The following is a 25,168-nucleotide window of genomic DNA, read 5'->3' on the forward strand; positions in this document are numbered from 1 at the left end:
AGGCTAAGAATAAAGGTAGGGAGGAGGGACTTGGGGGAGGGGCGATGGAGATGTGATAGGTGGAAGGAGGTCAAGGTGAGGGTGATAGGCCGGAGTGGGGTGGGGGCGGAGAGGTCAGGAAGAGGATTGCAGGTTAGGAGGGCGGTGCTGAGTTCAAGGGAATCGACTGAGACAAGGTGGGGGGAGGGGAAATGAGGAAACTGGAGAAATCTGAGTTCATCCCTTGTGGTTGGAGGGTTCCCAGGCGGAAGATGAGGCGCTCTTCCTCCAACCGTCGTGTTGTTATGTTCTGGCGATGGAGGAGTCCAAGGACCTGCATGTCTTCGGTGGAGCGGGAGGGAGAGTTAAAGTGTTGAGCCACAGGGTGGTTGGGTTGGTTGGTCCGGGCGTCCCAGAGGTGTTCCCTGAAACGTTCCGCACGTAGGCGGCCCGTCTCTCCAATAGAGAGGAGGCATTCTGTCTGGATGTATCACTACCTAGTATGGCAACTGTACCATTCAAGATTGGAGACGGTTACAGAGAGCCTGGACAATCACAACGAATCCATCTACCAGGCCCGCTGTCAAGGAAAGGCAGCCAGCATTCTCAAAGATCTATCCCACCCTGGCAATGTTTTTCTACAACCTCTACTATCGGGGAGACGGTACAGAAGCCTGAACACACGCACCAGCCGATTTCGAAACAGTTTCTACCCTACTGTTGTTAGAATGCTGAATGGAGTCATAAACTCTTAACATTCGCCTGTACCTGTGTTTTTGTTTTTGCCGCTGTTTGCCTATGATTTACTATTTAACTCTGTAATCTGCCTGGATTGCTTGCAAGACAAAGCTTTTCACTGTGCCTTAGTACACGTGACAATAAATTCCATTCAATTCAATTCGACAAGATAGATGCCAAGAAGTTATTTCCCCTCTTGGGAGAATCTAGGACCAGTGGGTATAATCTCAGAAAAAGGAACTGACCAAGTAAAACAGAAATGGGGAGGAATTACTTTGCAGAGGGTAGTGACGAGCTGGGTTATTCAGCATATACAAGGCGGAGATAACCAGATTTTTAACCATTATGCGGATAGAGCAAGGAAGTGGGTTTGAAGATTATCAGGTTGACCATGACCTCAGTGAATTGCGGAGCAGACTTGCTGAGCCAAATGACTTATTTCTACTCCAGTGGTATCAAAAAGAAGTTCTAGGTCAGAATCTAAAGATCGACTTTCAGAATCCAACAGGCTTGCATGAAGTATGCTGCATGAAACCAATTAGATACACTATCACCCCTCAACCAACTCCACCCCACTGGCCCCCCCGACTAATTCGATCACCCCAAACCCAACCCTACTAAACCCTCACCCGACCTGGGTCCCATACACTTATCCATTCATTCACGGCTCCATTACTCCCTCCCACAATCCCTCCCTCCATCAGACATCCTGGCTGAAAATTCGAAAGGGGTCAGGTCACTGAACTCTTTGTGAGCAGTGTGAGTGAGCTCTGAGTCAATGCTGTCGAGACGTTCTGGATCATTAGTTAGTCAGGAGACTGGTCAGGATGTTGCAGATTGTTACAGTTCCAAGCAGTTCTGATCATTTTTTTCACTGTGCTCCATATAACTTGAAAGGATATTTGACTGGAACAATACTTTCTGTTCCACCATTTATAGAACAATCGATCAGTGACTGTATTTCAATAGAACTGCTCGTATAACTCCTTGGCTACATTTACTGAAAATACACATGTAGTTTAAGCTTGGTAATAATGACGGTGTGCAGTCTAATCTTAAAGATATTTATAGCTGATCATTGCATTTAATTGATTTTCTTATCTTTATTTTGCCAGGGTTTCCTATCAAGTGAGCATTTCTCTTCAAGTGCTACTTTATTTTCATTCTTGAGCTGATAAATATTCAAGTGGGAGAAGCAATTAAACCAATCCAGGGTTACACCTGCCCTGTTCTGTGCACTTTTGTCCATGTGTGTCTGTATGCATTTACAGCCCTATGTAGATGTGGATGTATTTCCCATGATATGATTCATAATGGCAACAGACATAACAAGAGCATGATTAATCCAGACATGACGAGTTGAAGACTGTACTCTGCCAAGCCTGACGTCGACTATCCAGCATTTGCAGTCCTCACTATCTCCCAGAATGTAGCATACTCTGATCGGAGCTACCTGTGCCTTAAGACCATAAGAAATAGGAGCAGGAGGAGGCCATTCAGTGCCTTGAGCCTGCTCCACCATTCAACAGGATCAGGGCTGATCCAACACACTTCACATCCACTTTCCTGCCCTTTCCCTGTAACCCTTGATTCCCCAACTGATCAGTCAAGAATATATCTCTCTCAGCCTTAAATATACACGAGGACTCTGCCCCCACAGCTCTCTGTGACAAGGGGTTCCAAAGACCCACAACCCTCTGAGGGAAGAAATTCCTCTTCAGTCTTAAATTGGTGCCCCTTTATTCTGAGACGGTGTCCTCTGGTCCACAACTCTCCCATGAGGAGAAGCATCCTCTCAGCATTTACGAATCCGATATGTTTCAGCGAGATCACCTCTCTCATTCTTCGAAAATACAGTGATTAGAGTCCCAACCAGTTTAGCCTTTGCTCGTTATAGTTCCAGTTCCCATCCCAGAGAGTTGAGATGCAAAGATCCAAGTTAATGTTCCAATGAACTAGTGAAGGGAGCTTCGCTTTAGGTGATGTCACTATTTGGGTAAGGAATTAAAGGGACTGCCCTTCCTGGCATTTCATCTGCTCACGCTGTGAATGTAGAAGATCCAGTGTCATTACATCAAAGTAAAGCCCCTGTGTCCTGATCAATATTTATCCCTCCACTATAACAGTTGAACAGAATGATCATGTCCTGGTCAGGTTGGTGTTTGCAGGAACTTGCTGTGTGTAAATTGGCTGACACGTTTCATACATTGCAATAGTGAATGCATTTCTTGTAAAGTGCCTTGAAGCATACAGATGCTGTACATTTTTTTCAGAATTCATTTATGGTATGTGGGGTTGGCTGACTGGGCCAGCATTTATAGCCTGGCCAAATTGCCCTTAGAAAGGGGGATGCTGCTATCTTGAACCACTGCAGCCCACATGGTGTAGTCACACTCAGTGCTGTGAGGGAGCGAGCTCCAGTATTTTGACCCGGCGACCGAGACATAATGTAATTTCAGATTGATGTGGCTTGGAGGGCAACTTGCACGTGATGGTGTACCCACCTTTCTAATTGAATCCTAAAACTGTAAAGATTTAACTAACTAGTTTGAATTATGGGTGTGGGAAATCCTTGATTTCAGCATCTAATTAGGTGAAAGAAGCATCTGATTGAGATCTTCCTATGTGGCTATGCTGCGATCTTTAAAGATCTTGACAGCAATGACTCAATAAGTAACGGTGTAAGTCAGAATGGTGTAGACTTAGGGTCCTCAATGTTTGGAGCCCGTTCTGTGTTTAGTTAGCTGAGCCAGAGAGTTATGACACTGATCGTGACAATATTGAGATAGTGAGAGGAAATGAAACTGGAAGCTATTGCCTCTTCTGGATGTCCTGTGATTCCAATTGTAAATGAGTTTGAAGGTAGGTTCAGAGTTAACTATTAAAACTCCTCCTAGTTTTAAAAAACAGAGAATAAAAGAATAATCTGCACATCCACAATCCTATCCAAAATCCTAAAGCATATCCAATAAAACATATGCTAAGATTTGTCATCGTAATGCAAGAAAAATGGCAGTTAATTTTCACACAGCAGAATTCAACAAACAGTAGTAAGATAAAAAGATAATTTGTTTCGTGAGGTGAGTGTTGGCTTTGGTTTCTGTGCTCGAGTCCTAGACTGAGACTTGAACCTCTGACTTTGAGGTCAGAGTGCCATATGTTGACCAGGAACATGACATACCAGAAGGTGGAAGATCGCCTCCTACCCCTGGCTTGAGTCACCATGTTGAGGAGCTGAGGGGGAGAGAAGCTACAAAAATACTTTACGATCAAAGGAATAATGTCAATTTGTAGCAAATACATTTTACTAAGAGCTATCCTCCCAAATGTCCCTTCTATGAATTCATTGAGTATTAATAAGTAAGTTAGGATTGATTTTGATACACTGGATTAGTACAGTCTTCAACTCGTCATGACTGGATTAATCACGGATTTGTCATGTCTGTTGCCATTATGAATAAAGCCAAGCTGCCAGGGAAAGTAATGACCTAGTCGTATTATCACTGGACTATTAATCCGAGACACACTGGGGACTTGGGTTCCAAACACTCTGTAGTAGATAGTGGAATTTCCATGCCATAAATATCAGGAATTCAGAGTCTAATGACCATGAAACTGTTGCCACCTTTGTACACACCCATCTGGTTCACTAATGTCCTTGAGAGAAGGAAACTGCTGGCCTTACCAGGTCTGGGCTACATGTGACTCTTAATTGTCCTCTGTGTGATTAGCGATGGGCAGTATGCTGGCCAGGTTAGTGTCACCCACAGCCTGTGAAGAATTGAAAGAATTATAGAAGCTGAAAGACCAAGTGTTTCCTGTCTCATAAGGGAGAGTGAGGAAGATGGCAGCCCAGTGAAAACCAAATGTGAAGAAATGTTTAACAGCTGAATTCTGTTGTTTTCCTGCCAATATTTTAGCCACTCTACCATGAATAAGGTTCACACACAAAAAAAGTTCCAGAATTAGCCACAAGGCCCTAACCTACCAACGAAAGGTCTTTGGAAGAGATTAGTATTAGAATGATAATTCTATTGCTAAACGCAAGGTTTGTGAAGGTTTGTAGCTCAGGTTGAGGTTTGGGGTGAAGGTTTGCTCGCTGAGCTGTAGGTTTGATATCCAGACGTTTCATTACCTGGCTAGGTAACATCATCAGTGGTGACCTCCAAGTGAAGCGAAGCCGTTGTCTCCTGCTTTCTATTTATATCTTTCTCCTGGATGGGGTTCCTGGGGTTTGTAGTGATGTCATTTCCTGTTCGTTTTCTGAGGGATTGATAGATGGCATCTAGATCTGTGTGTTTGTTTATGGCGTTGTGGTTGGAGTGCCAGGCCTCTAGGAATTCTCTGGCATGTCTTTGCTTAGCCTGTCCCAGGATAGATGTGGTGTTCCCAGTCGAAATGGTGTTTTTTTTCATCCGCCATCCAGGAGAAAGATATAAATAGAAAGCAGGAGACAACAGCGTCGCTTCACTTGGAGGTCGCCACTGATGATGTTACCTAGCCAGGTGATGAAACGTCTGGATATCAAACCTACAGCTCAGCGAGCAAACCTACGCCCTACACCCTCTATTGCTAAACGTCACAAATGTGGCCATCGTTTGCATGTAGCATGTATGGGTTTTAGTCCAACTAAAATGGACTATGCCTGCTTTTGTTAAGCTAAAACAGCTAGGAATGAGCAGCCCAAACATCCCTTTGATATTGCAAGAAGTTGATTCATCTTGCTGCAGCTGGACAAGGTGTTGGTAAGGCCATACTTGGAATACCACATACACTTCTGCTATAGACAGGATATTATTAAATTAGAAAGAGTGCAGAAAAGATTTACGAGGATGCTACCGAGACTGAAAGTTTTGAGTTATACGGAAAGGCTGGATAGGCTGGGACTCTTTATCTTGGAGTGTGGGAGGACGAGAGGTGACTTATAGAGGTCTGTAAATTCATGAGAGACATTGATAAGGCAGATAGCCCACAGCTTTTCCCCATGGTAGGGGAGTCTAAAACTAGAGGGAGTAGGCTTAAGGTGAGAGGGGAGAGATACAAAAGGGTCCAGAGGGATAATTGCTTTTGACACAGAGGATGGTGAGTGTCTGGAACAGGCTGCCAGAGGTAGTGATGGAGGCGAGTACAATTTTGTCATTTAAGAAACACTTAGACAGGTACATGGATGGAATTAGTTTGGAGGGATATGGACCAAACACAGGCAAATGGGACTAGATTAATTGTGAAAAGTGGGCGGTATGGACCAGTTGGGCTGAAGGGCCTGTTTCCATTCTGTAACCTCAATGACTCTAAGGTCCAGAAGTAACAATAGAATATTTATCAATGCCAACAAGTCATGCTCCATGCTGTCATGCCTTTGCTCTTTGAACATGTGAAATACAACTCAGTGACTTTCACTTAGGGACCAAGCACTTGCAACTCCAGCATGATTTGGTAGGTAGGAACTAAGCTACTTAGTTTTCAATCAGTATTCTCATCAATCCATGTTAATTTACATTAACTAAATAAATCTTATTGTTTACTTGCAGAAGACGATGCAGAAGAAGAGACAGAAGCAAGAACAGGTAGGTTAACAAGTAACTGTATTAATTGTGGTACATACAATGCTAACATGTTAACATGTGTTATATCATCAGCCACAGCTCTATACTGTTAGCATTCCTGAGGTAACTTGCCCAGATGACCACTGTTTACTTGGAATGATAGATGGTGGAGTGGATTTAGTGTGGCCTTGCTTAAATGAAGGGATAATAATAGGCCTAAAGGTGGTCAGTGCTTAATACCAGTGATGGAGCAGGTGACTTTGTTTGAGTACCTAAGGCCTTTCCTGATTCAGGGAATAGACCTCGCTGATATAAGTAGAAACCTGATTGCTATTTTTGGGTCAAGTGCAGGTTGAGTTCCCTGCAATTTGATTTGATTTATTTATTATCACATGTACCGAGGCACAATGAAAAGCTTTGTTAAGGAGCAGGTCATAGTAAGCAAGGATGTACACAGCAAAAAGGCATCGACAGAAGCATACAAGTTACATTGCACAGGGTGTGTGCACTAGACAGGGTGTGCTGCCTCACACCTGGGTTCAATTCCCGCCTCAGGCGACTGACTGTGTGGAGTTTGCACGTTCTCCCTGTGTCTGCGTGGGTTTCCTCCGGGTGCTCCAGATTCCTCCCACAGTCCAAAGATGTGCGGGTCAGGTGAATTGGCCATGCTAAATTGCCCGTAGTGTTAGGTAAGGGGCAAATGTAGGAGTATGGGTGGGTTGCGCTTCGGCGGGTCGGTGTGGACTTGTTGGGTCGAAGTAATCATCTAATCTAGACGAGATCAACATTAGCAAGATCAGCATTATTTGAGGCTAGAGAGTCCATTCTAATTCCAGCCGAAGAAGAAATTGTTCCTGAACCTGCTGGTGCATGTGTTCAGGCTTCTGTCTCTTCTGCCTGATGGAAGAGGTTATAGGAGATCATTACTGGGGTGGGAGGGGTCTTTGATGATGTTGGCAGCCTTTCCACAATAGTGTAAGTCCATGGATGGAAGGTTGGTTTTTGTGATGGTCTGGGCTGTGCACACTAACTTCTCTAGTTCCTTATGGTCCTGGGCAGAGCATATGCTGTACCATGCCGTTATGTATGACAGTATACTCTCACTGGTACATCTGTAGAAGTTGATGAGGGTCCTTGTGGACATGCCGAATTTCCTGAGCTGCCTGAGGAAGAAAAGGTGTTGCTGTGCCTTCTTGACTGTTGTATCTACATGGGAAGTCCAGGACAAGCTGTCGGTTATCGTCACTCCAAGGAACTTGAAGAGAGAGCACCCAGCAATTGCAAAATCTTAAATTATTTCCAGCTAATAACATACTTTTTGAAAAGTGTAATCTCTGTTTAATGTAGGAAATGCTGCAACAAAACTACGCACACCAAGATGCTGTAAATGGCAATATGATTAGGACTAGATTTACAAAAATCTATAAAAGGCATCCGGCTATAAAAGGTACAGTTCTAAAGAGATGCAGCAGCCCGGGGAGCTCAGTGCATATGTTCACAAGTCACTGAGGGTCGCAGGACACACTCAGAGAGTTACAATATGGGAGCCCAGGCTTTAATAAAAGCACTGTGGACTCGTGAGCAAGAAGATTATGTTGATCTTGTGAAAGGCACTGGTTCATTCTCAGCTGCACTATTCCATCCAGCTCTGAATACCAGACTTTAGGAAGGATGTGAAGGCATTAGAAAAGATTTATGAGAATCCAGGGATGAGAAACTTTCATTATGGAAATAGGTTGGAGCGATTAAGAATTGTTTTCACAAGAGCATAGTAGTTAGGAGCAGGATTAGACCATTTGGCCCATCAAACCTAATCCATCAATTACTATGATCATGGTTGATCTTGGGCTTCACTCCATTTTCCTGCCCACTGCACCTTAACTTTTGATTCCCGAAGAGATCAACAATCCACTTTTTAAAACTCATTCATGAAATATGGACATCTGTGGCAGCACGGTGGCTCAGTGGTTAGCACTGTTGCCTCACAGCGCCAGGGACCCGGGTTCGATTCCTGTCTCGGGCAACTGTCTATGTGGAGTTTGCACATTCTCCTCGTGTCTGCGCGGGTTTCCTCCGGGTGCTCCGGTTTCCTCCCACAGTCCAAAGATGTGCAGGTCAGGTGAATTGGCCATGCTAAGTTGTCCGTAGTGTTAGGTGCATTAGTCAGAGTTAAATGTAGGGGAATGGGTCTAGGTGGGTTGCTCTTCGGAGGGTAGGTGTGGATTTGTTGGGCCAAAGGGTCTGTTTCCAAACTGTAGATAATCTAATCTAATCTATTAGTAGGCCCAACACTTATTTCCTACCCCTCATTCGCCCAGTGGGCAGGTAAGAGTCAACAACATTGCTGTGGGTTTAGATTCACATGCAGGCCAGACCAGTTAAGGAGGGCAGATTGCCTTCCCTGAAGGGCATTACTGAGACTGATGGAACAACAGTCAGCTGATGCCGGAATATCTTGCTGCCAAAATATTTTGCGTCCAAACTTGTTCTCATTACTTCCCTGCAATTGAAGAGAGAGCATTTAGCAATGGCAAGCCTTAAATCATTTCCGGCTAAAAGTCGCCATTAGGCCAACTATTTTTTTTAATTTCACACTTCTATTGAATTCAAATTTCACCATCTGTCATAGTGAGATTTGAACGTATGTCTCTAGCACATTAGCCTGGAACTATGGATTACTAATCTAACAAAGATGTGGAGGACTGGGGTGGACAAAGTTAAAAATCACACAACACCAAGTTATACTCCAACAGGTTTATTTCGAAGTACTAGCTTTCAGAATGCTGCTTCTCATCAGATACCTGATGAGGGAGCAGCGTTCACAAAGCTAATACTTCCAACTAAACCTATTGGACTATAGCCTGGTGAATGATTTTTAATCTAACAATGTTACCATTACACTACTGACCCTAGCCTTAACTGTAAGTGACTCTCTACAACCCTTTGGGATGGAGAATTCGAAAGAGTCTCAACTCTTGAGTGAAAAGAAACCTCCTCAACTCAGTCCCAGACAAGTAGTCTCTTATCCTGAGAGTGTGCTCCTGTGTTCTCCAGTTCAGGGATAAATCTCTCAGCATTTGCCCTAATAGGATTAAATGACTGTTTGTTTGTTTATGAAATTATTTGAATAATTTAAACAGAACATACAAGAGTTGGCATTTTATAATCTACTAGTGGCTTAATACCGATGTTGACAGACCCATAATCCAGAGACGTGAGTTCAAATCTTAGATTCTAAATTAAATTCTTGAAATGAAGCTAGGCTACGTTGCTCATGATGATCCATCTGGATTTGTTATTAAGAAAAAATAATATTGTTCCCAAATGTGTTTCAGGGAAGGCGAGTTGCTGTCACTGCCCGGTTTTGGCCTTTGTGCACTTTAATGCGGTTTATTTCTAACTGCCCTCTGAAGGGGCCTAGTTGGCCATTGGGCCTTGCATAGAGATAGGCAATGAAGGTTGGTGTTGCCAACAATGGCTGCATTCTCATGGAATAAAAAAGAAAGTGAGATGTTTTGTTCAATTTTATGGAAAAAGCTGACACTGTTATTGAATGTTGACCTCTAGTAGATTAGTAGAAAATATCTTAGTCAATGCCTGCCATAAAACTGTAATCCCCAGTCGATCCTTGCCTCACAATGGCCTGCTGTGTTGCTCATTCAATTTTTATCTGGACTCAGTTTTGTAATGAAGGATCATGGGATCTAATGCAATGTTGTGTCGACTGAAATATGACTCTTTTGTAAATGAAATGCTGACAGCTGCAGCACACATCATAGTCATTTAATGCCTTGGAGCAGTTAATCAGCGTCACCTCCAAGTGAGAGCAGACAACTGACGTAAAACATAGTCGAAAGCTCCCAAGGCATGAGAGCGGGAAGTTCAGTTTTATTTCCAGCAAAAAGCACTTAGTGCCAGCTTCCTTTGTTTTGGCAAAATGCAAATAAATTGGATGTGGCCATCATGATGTTGATAGGGATGCCATTAAGCGTGTCAGTGTTAGAAATACACATCTCTCCAGGGGAGACGATGTTTTCTAATCAACCTGTTCAGGGATGTTATGACACGTCTCCAGTGTAGGTGGGGCTTGAACCCAGGTCTCCTGGCTCAGAGGCAGGGCACTACCACCTCACCAGCAAGAGAGAGGAAGTGAAGCTCACTTCGTGGAGTCATAGAATCCCTGCAGCGTGGATCAAGGCTCATTGACAAATTGAGGTCCAATAAAGGACAGTTGAGTACACTTTGAGGACCCTCTGAAGAGAATCCCTACCTTCTCCCTGTAACCCTGCATTTTCCATAGCTAACCAACTTAGCCTGCATAAAACTGATCACTGCAGTGAATTTAGTGTTGCCAATCCACCTGACCCGCATTGGTTTGTATTGTGGGAGGAAGCTGGAGCACCCAGAGGAAACCCACGCAAATACAGGGAGAATGTGCAAACTCCAAACAGGCAGTCGCCTGAGGCTGGGATTGAACCTGGATCCCAGTTGCTGTGAGGCAGCAGTGCTAACCACTGAGCCACCCTACTTCCTGAGCTGCCACCAGAGGACGCGCCACAGTTAAAGCTACACCCAATGGCACAGAGGCATACCATTCAGCCCGACCAGTCCCTGCTGGGCTCCACTTCTGCTTCCTTCAATCCTTCATCATCACGTTCAATGAGAACTAGCCAGCGGCTATGAAACGTGACACAACCATCTCATCGCTAAACCAATCAAAACACAGCCAAGAGAAAGAAAACCTTGTACTTTTGTATTCCGTTTTTATGGAGTTGGTTCCAGATGTCGGCTGTTTGTTTGCACAACAACCCTCAACCCTATCGGTCTCTTCTCAAGCGTACTCAACTGTCCTTTATTGGACCTCAATTTGCCAATGAGATGTGACTGAGTAATATACTTTAACCAGCACCAATTATGTATGTGCACCAAATTGGATCTTTCTGAAGGAATTATGACAATATCCTGAGAGGAGGAAAGGGAGAGCTCCAAGGTTAATTGGATAAGTCAGTTAGCTAGCGGTGAGTGGCAAATAACATTTTCACTGCTGCATTATCAATGGTGAGTTTGAACTTGCTTGTGCATTTACTTTTATTCATCATTAAGTCAACTGCGCAAATCTGATTTAAATGTTTTCAAAAGCTTCACAGCAGAATTGAAATTCAGTTAATGGAAATCTTTGAACTCTGGAACGTGTGTGTGAGTCAGTATAATTCTCAATGAGATGCTTTTCCAAATCTAAAGATGAGCTTAATGCTGGTAAGGATCTCCCTGTTTACTATCTGCGTTATGAATAGTCCATTAGTTGGGAGAAGAGGGTGAATTGAATTGCAGGCAAAGTGACAGTCCAGCTCTAATGTTAACTGGTTTTGACTGGTGTGGAACGAAGCCTGGTACCTATGTTACTAACAACGGTGGACCAATGGTTTTCCTCAGCCCTGTAATCTCCAGACTTTCTTTTTTAACAAAGAGCCAGCAATAGTGCCATGATTTATTGATTTAACTCTGTCCCTGCTGTTTTCCTAAAATATAGGCCTTTGTCTGGGTGTTAATGTACCATCGAGAGGGAGGTTGGATCAATTGGTTGGGTGGTTAGTTGGCAATGCAGGGTGATGGAAACAGCATGGGTTCAATTCTCAGGACTCTCCTTCTCAACCTTTCCCCTTGCCTGAGGCGCGGTGACCCTAAGTTTAAACCAGCACCATGCATCCCTCTCAAATGGAGGTGGCATGATGGCTCAGAGGTTAGCACTACTGCCTCATAGTGCCAGGGTCCCAGGTTTGATTCCAGCCTTAGGTAACAGTCTGCGTAGAATTTGCACATTCTCCCTGTGTCTACATAGTTTTCCTCCAGGTGCTCCAATTTCCTCCCACATTCTGAAGATGTGCAGGTCAGGTGAATTAGCCATGTTAAATTGTCCATAGTTGTTAGGTGCATTAGTCAGAGGGGAGTGGGTTGCTCTTTGGAGGGATCGGTGCGGACTTGTTGGGCCGAAGGGCCTGTTTCCACATTGTAGGAAATCTAATCTAATGAAATGAAAGAGCAGCCCCGTGCTCTAGGTCAGATTATGGCTACTTTTAGTAATAACATTAGCAAATTTGCTGATGATACTAAGCTGGGTGGCAGGTTGAAATGTGAGGAGGATGTTAGATTACAGGGTGACCTGGGCAGGTTAGGTGAGTGGTCAGATGCATGGCAGATGCAGTTTAATGTGGATAAATTGGATTACTTACAGTGTGGAAACAGCCCCTTCGGCCCAACAAGTCCACACCGACCCGCTGAAGCGCAACCCACCCATACATTTACCCATTACCTAACACTACGGGCAATTTAGCATGGCCAATTCACCTGACCCGCACATCTTTGAACTGTGGGAGGAAACCGGAGCACCCGGAAGAAACCCACGCAGACACGGGGAGAACGTGCAAACTCCACACAGTCAGTCGCCTGAGGCGGGAATTGAACCTGGGTCTTTGGTGCTGTGAGGCAGCAGTGCTAACCACTGTGCCACCGTACCACCCACCAAATGTATGGTTATCCAATTTGGTGACAAGAACAGGAAGGCAGATTACTACCTAAATGGAATCAATTTAGGTAAAGGGGCAGTACAAAGAGATCTGGGTGTTCTTGTACACCAGTCAATGAAGGTAAGCATGCAGGTACAGCAGGTAGTGAAGAAGGATAATAGCATGCTGGCCTTCATAACAAGAGGGATTGAGTATAGAAGCAAAGAGGTTCTTCTGCAGCTGTACAGGGCCCTGGTGAGACCACATCTAGAGTATTGTGTGCAGTTCTGGTCTCTAAATTTGAGGAAAAACATTCTGGCTATTGGGGGAGTCTAGAATAGAGTGGTGCTAGAAAAGCACAGCAGTTCAGGCAGCATCCGGAGAGCAGTAAAATAGACATTTCAGGCAAAAGCCCTTCATCAGGAATACAGGCAGAGAGAAGGGTGGAGAGATAAGTGAGAGGAGGGTGGGGTGGGGAGAAAGTAGCATAGAGTACAGTAGGTGAGTGGGGGAGGGGATGAAGGTGATAGGTTGGTGGGAGGGTGGGAGTGGATAGGCAGGTAGGACAAGTCATGGGGACAGTGCTGAGCTGGAAGTTTGGAACTAGGGTAAGGTGGGGGAAGGGGAAATGAGGAAACTGTTGAAGTCTACATTGATGCCCTGGGGTTGAAGTGTTCAGAGGTGGAAGATGAGGCGTTCTTCCTCCAGGCGTCTGGTAGTGAGGGAGCTGCGGTGAAGGAGGCCCAGGACTTCTATGTCCTCAGCCGAGTGGGAGGGGGAGTTGAATGTTGGGCCACAAAGATGTTTTACAAGGATGTTGCCGAAGTTGGAGGTTTTGAGCTATAGGGAGAGGTTGAATAGGCTGGGGCTAATTTCCCTGGAGTGTTGAAGGCTGAGGGATGACCTTATTGAAGTTTATAAAATCATGAGGGGCATGGATAGGGTGATTAGGCAAGGTCTTTTCCCAAGAGTAGGGGAGTCCAAAACTAGAGGCCTTGGTTAAGGTGAGAGGAGAAAGATATCGAAGGGACCTAAGGGGCAACATTTTTACATTGAGGTGGTGCATATGGAATGAGATGCCAGAGGAAGTGGTGGAGGCTGGTACAATTACAACATTTAAAAAGTGTTTGGATGGGTATTTGAATAGGAAGGGATCAGTAGAATATGGGCTAAGTGCTGGCAAATGGGACTAGATTAATTTAGGACATCTCGTCAACATGGACAAGTTGGACCAAAATGTTTGTTTCTGTGCTGTACAATTCTATGACTCAATAACACCTCCATTTGAAAGATGAGAAATACTGTACTTATTTTTTATTCACTCATGGGACGTGGGCATCTCTGGCTGGGCCAGCATTTTATTGCCCATCGCTAGTTGACCCTGAGAAGGTGGTGGTGAGCTGCCTCCTTGAACCATTCCAGGGAGGTAGACCCACAATGTCCTTAAGGAGAGAACTCCAGGACTTTGACCCAGTGACACTAAAGGAATGGCAATATATTTCCAAGTCAGGATGGTGAGTAGCTTGGAGGGGAACTTGTAAGTGGTCATATCTGATTGTAAAAAGCAGAGAAAAGCCATAGTCTCCTCTAATCTTTTGGCTTTTCAGGTTCAACAACACCGTAATGGCCGAACATATCCAATTCTCACAGTCTATAAGTACATGTTTTTCCACCAACAGAGAATGGTTATGGTTCTTGATGTGTGTCCTGAAAGGGCCTTGGCAGTAGATTCGATCATGGCTTTTAAAAAGGGGATTGCTTAAGCACTAAAGGGAAACATGTTACAGAGAGATGGCAGAGCAGGGAAACTAGCAGAGGGCTAATATGGCCAAGGTAGACCAAATGGCCTCCTCAGAAATCTAACTATTCTGTGATAATACAGCAATGTTGACGTTAAGAAGGAGGATGTGTTGGAAATTTTGAAAAACACGAGGATACATAAGTCCCCTGAGCCAGACAGGATATACCCAAGGTTACCACTGGAAGTGAGGGAAGGGATTGCTGTGCCTTTGGCAATGTTCTTTGTGTCCTCACTGCACACTGGAGTTGTACCAGGTGATTAGAGGGTGGCAAATGTTATTCCCTTGTTCCAGACAGGGAATAGGGATAACCCTGGGAATTGCAGACCAGCCAGTCTTACATCGCTGTGGGCAAATTATTGGAGAGGTTTCTGAGAGACAGGATTTATGATGATTTAGAAAAGCATAGTTTGGTTAGAGATAGTCAGCATTGCTTTGTGAGGGGTGGGCCATGCCTCACAAGTCTTAATGAATTCTTTGAGAATGTGACAAAACACATTGATGAAGGTCGATCAGGGGATGTGGTGTATATGGATTTTAACAACGTGATTGATAAGGTTCCCCATGGTAGGTCCATTCAGAAAGTAAGGATGTGTAGATAACAGCGACATTTGGCTGTATGGATACAGACTTGGCTGGCCCATGGAAGATGGAGGGTGGTAGGAGATAGAAAGTATTCAGCCTAGAGCTCGGTGACCAGTGGTCTTCCGCAGGGATCTATTCTGAGACCTCTGCTCTTTGTCATTTTTATAAATGACTTGGGTGAGGAAGTGAAAGGATGTTTTAGTAAGTTTGCTGCTGACACAAAGGTTTGTGGAGTTGGGGATAGTGTATAGGATGCAACGGCACATTGACAGGATGCAGAGCTGGGCTGATAAGGTATGGATGGAGTTCAAAATGGAAAAGCGTGAATTGATTCATTTTGGAAGGTCGAATTTGAATGCAGATTACAGTATTAAAGGCAGGATTATTGGCAGTGTGGAGGAACAGCGGGATCTTGGGGTCCATGTCATTAGATCCCTCAAAGTTACCACCCAAGTTGATAGGGTTGTTAAGAAGGCATTTGGTGTGTTGGCTTTCATTAGCAGAGGGATTGAGTTTAAGAGCCATGAGGTTATGCTGCTGCTCTATAAAGACCTGGTTAGACCACACTTGGAAGCTTCAGAGAGGGTGTAGAGGAGATTTACCGGGATACTGCCTGGACTGGAGGGAACGTCTTATGACGAAAGGTTGAGGGAGCTAGGAGTTTTCTCATTGGAGCGAAAAAGGATGAGAGGTGACTTGATAGAGATGTACAAGATGATGAGAGGCATAGAGTGGATACTAGAGACTTTTTCCCAGGACAGAAATAGCTATCACGAGGGGCCATAATTATAAGGTGATTGGAGGAAGATTTAGGTGAGATGTCGAGATAGGTTCTTTGCACAGAGAGTGGTGGGTGTGTGGAATACACTGCCAGTGGTGGTAGTAGAGTCAGATCCATTAGGGACTTCTTGGATAAGCATGTGGATGATAGTAAAATGTATAGTATGTAGGTTAGTCTGATCTTAGAGTGGGATAAAAGGTCACCACAACATCAAAGGGCCTGTACTTAACTGTTCCATGTCTTAACTAGAGAGCAGACAGCATTAAAGCAAAACTAATTGGAAGAGGGAGCCAAAAGATATATTCTGGATTAGTGGTGCTGGAAGAGCACAGCAGTTCAGGCAGCATCCAAGGAGCAGCAAAATCGATGTTTCGGGCAAAAGCCCTTCATCAGGAATCCCAATTCCTGATGAAGGGCTTTTGCCAGAAACGTCGATTTCGCTGCTCCTTGGATGCTGCCTGAACTGCTGTGCTCTTCCAGCACCACTAATCCAGAATCTGGTTTCCAGCATCTGCAGTCATTGCTTTTGCCAAAAGATATATGTTAAACACAGGTAGAACATTAAAAATATTCTATGGAGTATATGGTGAGAGTAAAATAACCGGGAGCAACAGAGATTGTTATGGTTCGAGATGAGACCAGCCTTTTAGACTGCTACACGACATTCCAAAATTTCATGCTCTAATATAAAGCTATCAGCATCACCTTTATCGTAGAATCCCTACAATGTGGAAACAGGTCATTTGGCCTATCAAGTCCACACTGACCCTCTGAAGAGCATCCCACTTACACCCAGTCAGCCCTACTCTATTCCTGTAACCCTGCATTTTGTTAGGTAGAAGTAGCACTCAGGCAAATGTGAGATGGAAGTAACACTAAATGTTAGATAGAAGTAGCTCTCAGGCTGATGTGGCCAGGGGGCCCCAGAGGGGAAAAAACAGACACGAGGTCTGAGGAAGATAATTGAACCAGTGGAAAAGTACTGAAAGAGCAGTAAAACTTGAAAAAACAGAACAAAGGGGCCATCTGGTACATAGCAAGTTGAGCTAACTGATAGCCGAATAAGGCATGTTAGAACACTGATAAGAGACTGGGGCCAATGGCAAACTATAGAACCGACCATTACCAAATAAGGGAACGGTGCAGGAATAAGGGGGGTATAAGAATAAACAACTTAGAACAAAGGGGTAGAAGGCGCCTTCTCCAGCAAGTCTGATACCTTGCTGTAACTCGATTCTCTCTCGAATAAAGCAGTCTGTTTCTTAGAATCTGACCCGGTGTCTCATTCCTCCGAAACGAACACGGGGACGGTAGAACCGTCCTAACAATTTCCAATGGCTAAATCCACCTGGCCTGCACACCGTGGGGCAATTTGGCATGGCTCACCCACATAGCCTCTACATCTTTGGACTGTGGGAGGAAATCAGTGCAGACACAGGGAGAATGTGTGAACTCCACACAGACAGTCACCCAAGGCTGGGATTGAATGCAGGTCCCTGGTGCTTTTAGGCAGCAATGCAAACCACTGAACCCCCATGCCATCTCTTTATTCACTCGCTTTGTGTATAGGATCAATCAAATATATGGGTGTGTTATGTACAGTATCATAAGTAAACATTGAATCCAGGCTGGGTATAAAGCTGTGAGTCTGTAACCTTACTGTTACAAAAAACTTGATTATCTTCGTGGACTGTATTGCGTGAACTAATATATAGTAGCCTCAGAAAAGCACCCAAAATGATTATAGATTGAGGCAAATGCACAAATACAGTTCAAGCATGAGACAACTTAAAGAACAAAAAATATTCTATGGAGTATATAGTGAGAGTAAAAAAACCGGGAGCAACAGAGATTGTTGTGGTTCGAGATGAGACCAGCCTTTAAGACACCTTAAAATGTGAATTGATTTAATAGTCAATGGAGTAAGACTTTGTGAAATAATGTAATGATGCCCTTTGACAAAAAGGGTCCTTGAATAAACTGTCTTTTGACTTTTACAGTAATGAAGCCTTTGGAACATGCTAATGATAACGAAGGTAGGACTGGCTCTTTTTATTCTTGCATCTTCATTGAACATCATGGTTTTCTGAAAGCAAACAAAACCCTCTGTCGAAGTTGCCAGAGTGGGACATCCAGTTCTGCTGGGATTGTTGGTACCTTTGATTTTAATCTGTGGAATCTAGGGCCAGGCTATCAGAGCTATCCTGGCAAATGGTCAACGATAGAAGGGAAAGGAGAGCGAGTTGCCACGCTAACGCATGCACTGGCAGATTTCCATGGATTGAGTTGAAATCCATGTTCCAATTCTCGGGGAGGTGGGACTATTAGAAACTGGATGGTATACACCTGGGCCAGACTGGAACCAATGTCCTTGGGGGTGCTCTTGATCATGCTGTTGGGGAGGGTTTAAACTAATATGGCAAGGGGATGGGAACCAAATGAGGTGGTTAGTGGACAGGAAAGAGGTAGTAACTAAAACCCGTTAAGAAATAGATAATGTAGTCAGCATGACTAAGAGGAAGGGTAGGCCGGGAGCAAATGATGAAAGCAGAGGGACTGTTGGTCTGAGGTGCATTTCTTTTAATGCAAGAAGGATAGCAGGTAAGGCTGAAGAACGTAGGGCTTGCATTGGTACCTGGGAGTATGATGTTATTGCTGTCACTGAGACTTGGTTGAGGGAAGGGCATGATTGGCAACTAAATATCCCAGGATATCGATGTTTCAGGTGGGATAGAGAGGGAGGTAAAAGGGGGTGGAGGAGTTGCATTACTGGTCAGAGAGGATGTCAAAGCTGTGCTGAAGGAGGGCACTATGGAGGACTTGAGCAGTGAGGCAATATGGACGGAGCTCAGAAACAGGAAGGGTACAGTAACAATGTTGAGACTATACTACAGGCCTCCCAACAGCAAGTGTGAGATAGAGGTACAAATATGTAAACAGATTATGGAAGGACGCAGGAGCAACAGGATGGTGGTGATAGGAGATTTTAATTTTCCCAACATTGACCGGGATTCACTTAGGGTTAGAGATCTAGATGGAGCAGAATTTGTAAGGAGCATCCAGGAACATTTTCTAGAACAAGATATAAATAGTCCAACTCAGAAATGGGCCATACTGGTCCTGGTGTTGGGGAATGAGCCCGGCCAGGTGGTTGAGGTTTTGTTGGGGGATTACTTTGGGAATAGTGATTATAATTCCATAAGTTTTAGAATACTCATGGACAAAGATGAGATTGGTCCTAAAGGAAGAGTGCTACATTGGGGGAAGGCCAACTTTACCAAAAGTCAACAGGAGCCGGGGAATGTAGATTGGGAGCAGCTGTTTGAAGGTAAATCTACATTTGATATGTGGGAGGCTATAAAGAGAGGTTGATTAGAGTGCAGGAAAGATATGTTCCTGTGAAAATGAGGGATCGAAATGGCAAGATTAGGGAACCATGGATGCCAGGTGAATTTGTGAGACTAGCTAAGAGTAAAAAGGAAGCATACGTAAGGTTTGGGTGACTGAAGACAGATGAAGCTTTGGAAAAATAAGGAGGAATTACAGTAATGAAGCCTTTGGAACATGCTAATGATAACGAAGGTAGGACTGGCTCTTTTTATTCTTGCATCTTCATTGAACATCATGGTTTTCTGAAAGCAAACAAAACCCTCTGTCGAAGTAAGGAGGAATTAAGAAGGCTAAAAGGGGTCATGAAATATCCTTAGTGAGCAGGGTTAAGGAAAATCCCAAAGCCTTTTATTCAAATATAAGGAGCAAGAGAGTAACTAGGGCAAGGGTTGGCCCACTCAAGGATACACGTGGAGGCAGTGAAAATGAGTGAGATTCTTAATGAGTACTTTGTATCGGCATTCACCAAGGAGAGGGACTTGGTGGATGTTGAGGTTAGGGATAGATCTTTGATAACTCTAGTCGGCATAAGGAGGGAGGAAGTGTTGTGTATTCTAAAAGGCATTAAGGTAACAAGTCCCCAGGTCCAGATGGGATCTATCCCAGGTTACTGAGGGAAGCGAGAGAGGAAACAGCTGGGGCCTTAACAGATACCTTTGCAGCATCTTTAAACAGGGGGGTGGTCCCAGAGGACTGGAGAATTACTAATGTTGTGCTCTTGTTTGAGAAGGGTAGCAGGGATAATCCAGGTAATATTAGACAGGTAAGCCTGATGTCAGTGGTAGGGAAGCTGCTGGAGAAGCTACTGAGGGATAGGATATATACCTATTTTGAAGAAAATGGGCTTATCTGTGATAGGCAGCATGGTTTTGTGCAGGGATGCTCATGTCTTACAGACCTAATGGAATTCTTTGAAGAGGTGACAAAGTTGATTGGTGAGGGAAGGGATGTAAATGTCATATACATAGACTTTAGTAAGGCGTTTGATAAGGTTCCCCATGATACGCTGATGGAGAAGGTGAAGTTGCATGGGGTCTAGATGGATAGAGAAATGGTTGGCAACAGGAGACAGAAACTAGTAGTGGAAGGGAGTTTCTCAAAATGGAGAAGTGTGGCCAGTGGTATCCCGCAGGGATGTGTGTTGGCACCACTGTTGCTTGTGATATACATAAATGATTTGGAGAAGGATGTAGGTTGCCTCATTAGCAAGTTCGCAGGATGACACTAAGATTGGTGGAGTAGCAGATAGTGAAGGGGACTGTCAGAGAATGCAGCAGAATATAGATAGATTGGAGAGTTGGGCAGAGAAATGGCAGATGGAGTTCAATCCAGACAAATGTGAGGTGATGCATTTTGGAAGATCCAATTCAAGAGCGAACTATACAGTAAATGGAAAGGTCCTGGGGAAAATTAATATACAGAGAGATCTGGATGCTTAGGCCCATTGTACGCTGAAGGTGGCAATGCAGGTTAGTAGCGTGGTCAAGACGGGTATTGAGTACAAGGGTGAACAGGTCTTACAGTTGTATAAGACTTTGGTTCAGCCACATTTGGAATACTGCATACAGTTCTGGTCACCATATTACCAAAAGGATGTGGATACTTTGGAGAGGGTGCAGAGGAGGTTCACCAGGATGTTGCTTGGTATGAAGGGCGCTAGCTATGAGGAGAGGTTGGGTAGATTAGGATTATTTTCATTGGAAAGAAGGAGGTTGAGGGGGTCCTGATTGAGGCCTACAAAACCATGAGAGGTATAGACAGGTTGGATAGCCAGAAACCTTTTCCCAGAGTGGAAATTACAAGAGGCCACGACTTCAAAGTGAGAGGGGAAAAGTTTAAGGGAGATATGCATGGAGAGTTCTTCACTCAGAGGGTGGTGGAACTCATTGCCAGAAGAGGTGGTAGGGACAGGAACGATGTCATCATTTAAGATGTATCCAGACAGATACATGAATAGGCAAAGAGCAAAAGGATACAGATCCTCGGAGAATAGGAGGCAGGTTTAATTAGAGGATCTGGATTGGCGCAGGCTTGGAGGGCTGAAGGGCGTGTTCCTGTGCTGTAATGTTCTTTGTTCTTTGTTCAAGTCATGTTGCAGCTGTACACAACATTAGTTGGGCCACTGTTGGAATATTGCGTACAATTCTGGTCTCCTTCCTATCGGAAAGATGTTGTGAAATTTGAAAGGGTTCAGCAAAGATTTACAAGGATGTTGCCAGAGTTTGAGGATTTGAGCTACAGGGAGAGGCTGAAAAGGCTGGGGTTGTTTTCCCTGGAGCGTCAGAGGCTGAAGGGTGACCTTATAGATGTTTACACAATTATGATGGGCATGGATAGGATAAATAGACAGTCTTTTCCCTGGGGTGGGGAAGTCCAGAACTAGAGGGCATAGGTTTAGGGTGAGAGGGGAAAGATATAAAAGGGACCCAAGAGGCAACTTTTTCACCCAGAGGGTGGTATGTGTATGGAATGAGTTGTCCGAGGAAGTGGTGGAGCCTGGTACAATTGTAACATTTAAAAGGCATTTGGATGGGTATATGAAAAGGAGGGTTTTGGAGGGATATGGGCCGGGTGCTGGCAGGTGGGACTAGATTGGGTTGGGATATCTGGTCGGCATGGGCGGGTTGGATCGAAGGGTCTGTTTCCATGCTGTACATCTCTATAACTCAATGACTCTAGGTCAGGGGATATGGTGTTCAGGTGAGAGAGTTTTCCAAAAATGACGGCACTGAAAGCAGCCTTTGCAAAACCTGCAGGAGCACAGGAGAAACCAGCGACTGAGATATGCACAAATAGACTTGTCTTCATTGAGAGATGGGTTAAACAAAATGATTGATCCAATTGTCTGGGGCCATTGTGCAGTAAAAGCTAGTGTTCCTTGTAGGACATCATTTATTCATGATAAGATAAAGCCTTCCTGCGATGTATGGCCATGAGCAGAAATGAAGGTCTTGACTGTTGTTCGTGTTTTAATCAGTTCATTGTTCCTATTGATTGCTTATGACTGCAGTAACACCACTGTTCTTCCATTATGAGTCTGCAGAGTAAGTATTTGCAATTTCTTTTCCACCTTCAAGACAGGATGAAACCAACATAATCTCGATACTTGGAATTGATCAATTCAAAGGTGTCCAATCTCTGTCTTATTGGGTCAAAAAGGTAATAATGAGGGTGGCATGATGGCTCAGTGGTGAGCACTGCTGCCTTACAGTTTGCACGTTCTCTCTGTGTCTGTGCAGGTGTCCTCCGGGTGCTCCAGTTTCCTCCTACAATGTTGTGGTTCTGTTTGCGGAGCTGGGAATTTGTGTTGCAGATGTTTCGTCCCTTGTCTAGGTGACATCCTCAGTGTTTGGGAGCCTCCTGTGAAGCGCTTCTGTAATGTTTCCTCCGGCATTTATAGTGATTTGTATCTGCCACTTCCGGTTGTCAGTTCCAGCTGTCCGCTGCAGTGGCCAGGTCGATGTGCTTATTGATAGAGAGCTTATTAAGACCATAAGACATAGGACTGGAAGTAAGGCCATTTGGCCCATCAAGTCCACTCCGCCATTCAATCACGGCTGATGGGCATTTCAACTCCACTTACCAGCGTTCTCCCCGTAGACCTTAATTCCTCGAGACAACAAGAATTTATCAATCTCGGCCTTGAAGACATTTAGCGTCCCAGCCTCCACTGCACTCCGTGGCAATGAATTCCACAGGCCCACCACCCTCTGGCTGAAGAAATGTCTCCGTATTTCTGTTCTGAATTGACCCCGTCTAATTCTAAGGCTGTGTCCACAGGTCCTAGTCTCCTCGCCTAATGGAAACAATTTCCTAGCGTCCACCCTTTCCAAGCCATGTATTATCTTGTACGTCTCTATTAAGTCTCCCCTTAATCTTCTAAACTCCAATGAATATAATCCCAGGATCCTCAGCCGTTCCTCATATGTTAGACCTGCCATTCCAGGGATCATCCGTGTGAATCTCCGCTGGACACATTCCAGTGCCAGTATGTCCTTCCTGAGGTGTGGGGACCAAAACTGGACACAGTACTCCAAATGGGGCCTAACCAGAGCTTTATAAAGTCTCAGTAGCACATCTCTGCTTTTATATTCCAACCCTCTTGAGATAAAAGACAACATTGCATTCGCTTTCTTAATCACGGACTCAACCTGCATGTTTAAAATTGATAAAATTGTGCTTATTGATAAAAAATAGAGAACACACAGAGGATCATCAACGCCACACTCACAGGAATCCAATTCACTGGAGAGGAAGAAAAGGACAACCAACTCACATTCCTAGACGTGATAGTACAGAGAACACTGAACGGAGAATTCACGACAAAGGTATACAGGAAAGCCACACACAAAGACCAAGTCTAAACGACGAAAGCAACCACCCCAACACACACAAAGGAAGTTGCATCATTTCGCTGTTCAAAAGGGCCACAACACACTGCAGTACACCAGAACTGCAAAAAGAGGAAGAAGAACACCCATACAATGCATTCGCCAAAAACGGATGCCTGCGCAATTTCATCAACAGATGCCTAAGGGAAAGAAAACCGAATGAGGACATGCCACAACCCAAAGGACTAGCCACACTACCATACATCAAAAACATTTCTGAACTGACAGACAGACTACTGCGACGACTAGGACTCATTATAGCACACAAACCAACAGTCACTCTCAGACAACAACTCACCAGGACTCACCCGATATGCAGCATGAGCAAAACCAATGTAGTGTACAAAATCCCATGCAAGGACTGCACAAAACACTACATAGGACAAACAGGAAGACAGCTAACGGTCCGCATCCATGAACACCACTAGCCACGAAATGACATGACCAGCTATTCTTAGTAGCTACACACGCAGATGACAAGCAACATGAGTTTGACTGGGACAACACTACTATTATAGGACAAGCCAAACAGAGAACAGCCAGTGAATTCCTAGAGGTATGGCACTCATCTACAGATTCAATCAATAAGCACATCAACCTGGACTCAATATACCGGCCACTGCAGCGGACAGCTGGAACTGACAACCGGAAGCGGCAGATACAAACCACTATAAATGCCGGAGGAAACATCACAGAAGCGCTTCACAGGAGGCTCCCAAGCACTGAGGATGTCACCTAGATAGGGGAAGAAACGTCTGCAACACAAATTCCCAGCTTGGCGAACAGAACCACAACAACGAGCACCCAAGCTACAAATCTTCTCCCAAACGTTCCTCCTACAATCCCCAAAGCTGTGCAGGGCAGGTGAATTGGCCATGCGAAATTGACCATAGTGTTAGGTGCCTTAGTCAGGGGTACATATAGGGCAGGGGAATGGGTCTGGGTGGGTTACTCTTTGGACGGTCGGTGTGGACCTGGGCCAAATGTCCTGTTTCCATACTGTAACAAATCTAATCTAATCTTACTGTGATCCTCAGAGGCAACGTACACCATCCACCACTGATGTCATCACTTTGCACACTATCCTCCTTCTCTTGCCAATCTTTAGTAGGTGTCTTCACACAACAACTAGGAACAGGAGTAGGCAATTCAATTCAGCCCCTCAAGCCTGCTTCGCCAATTAATACGCTCATGGCTCATCTCAAATTTACAATTATGGAAGTGTTTGACGGCATAAAAATACGTTGTTTCCATTTATGATGAAGACCAAAACTGTAAATATCACAAGGGAATTCAGGACAAACAAGTGAGTAATGAAAATGTGGAACCCACCACACCAGAGAATGGTTGAGCTGAATTGTACTTAAGGGAAAGTATGTACTGGAGAAAGGAATAGCAGGGATATGTTGATAGGATTAGGTGAAGTCACTCTCAGGCAGCAACTCACCAGGACGAA

The 25,168-nt window shown here is 44.5% G+C and overlaps 1 protein-coding gene across 5 annotated transcripts in view; it reads left to right on the forward strand.

The window, feature by feature from the left end:
• cd276 (CD276 molecule) overlaps positions 1–25,168 on the forward strand; it is a 346,648-nt gene that overhangs the window by 285,874 nt on the left and 35,606 nt on the right. For 4 of the 5 annotated variants that reach the window (XM_060853772.1, XM_060853771.1, XM_060853773.1 and 1 more), the window contains 2 exons: positions 6,249–6,284; positions 17,932–17,967. In XM_060853772.1, coding sequence (XP_060709755.1) covers positions 6,249–6,284; positions 17,932–17,967 — 72 coding nt within the window. Of the gene's footprint in view, positions 1–6,248; positions 6,285–17,931; positions 17,968–19,477; positions 19,514–25,168 lie in introns of all 5 variants that reach the window. The other variant, XM_060853775.1, reaches the window with a different exon arrangement.

The sequence above is a fragment of the Hemiscyllium ocellatum genome, chromosome 42 (assembly GCF_020745735.1).
Source record: "Hemiscyllium ocellatum isolate sHemOce1 chromosome 42, sHemOce1.pat.X.cur, whole genome shotgun sequence".
NCBI lineage: Eukaryota > Metazoa > Chordata > Chondrichthyes > Orectolobiformes > Hemiscylliidae > Hemiscyllium > Hemiscyllium ocellatum.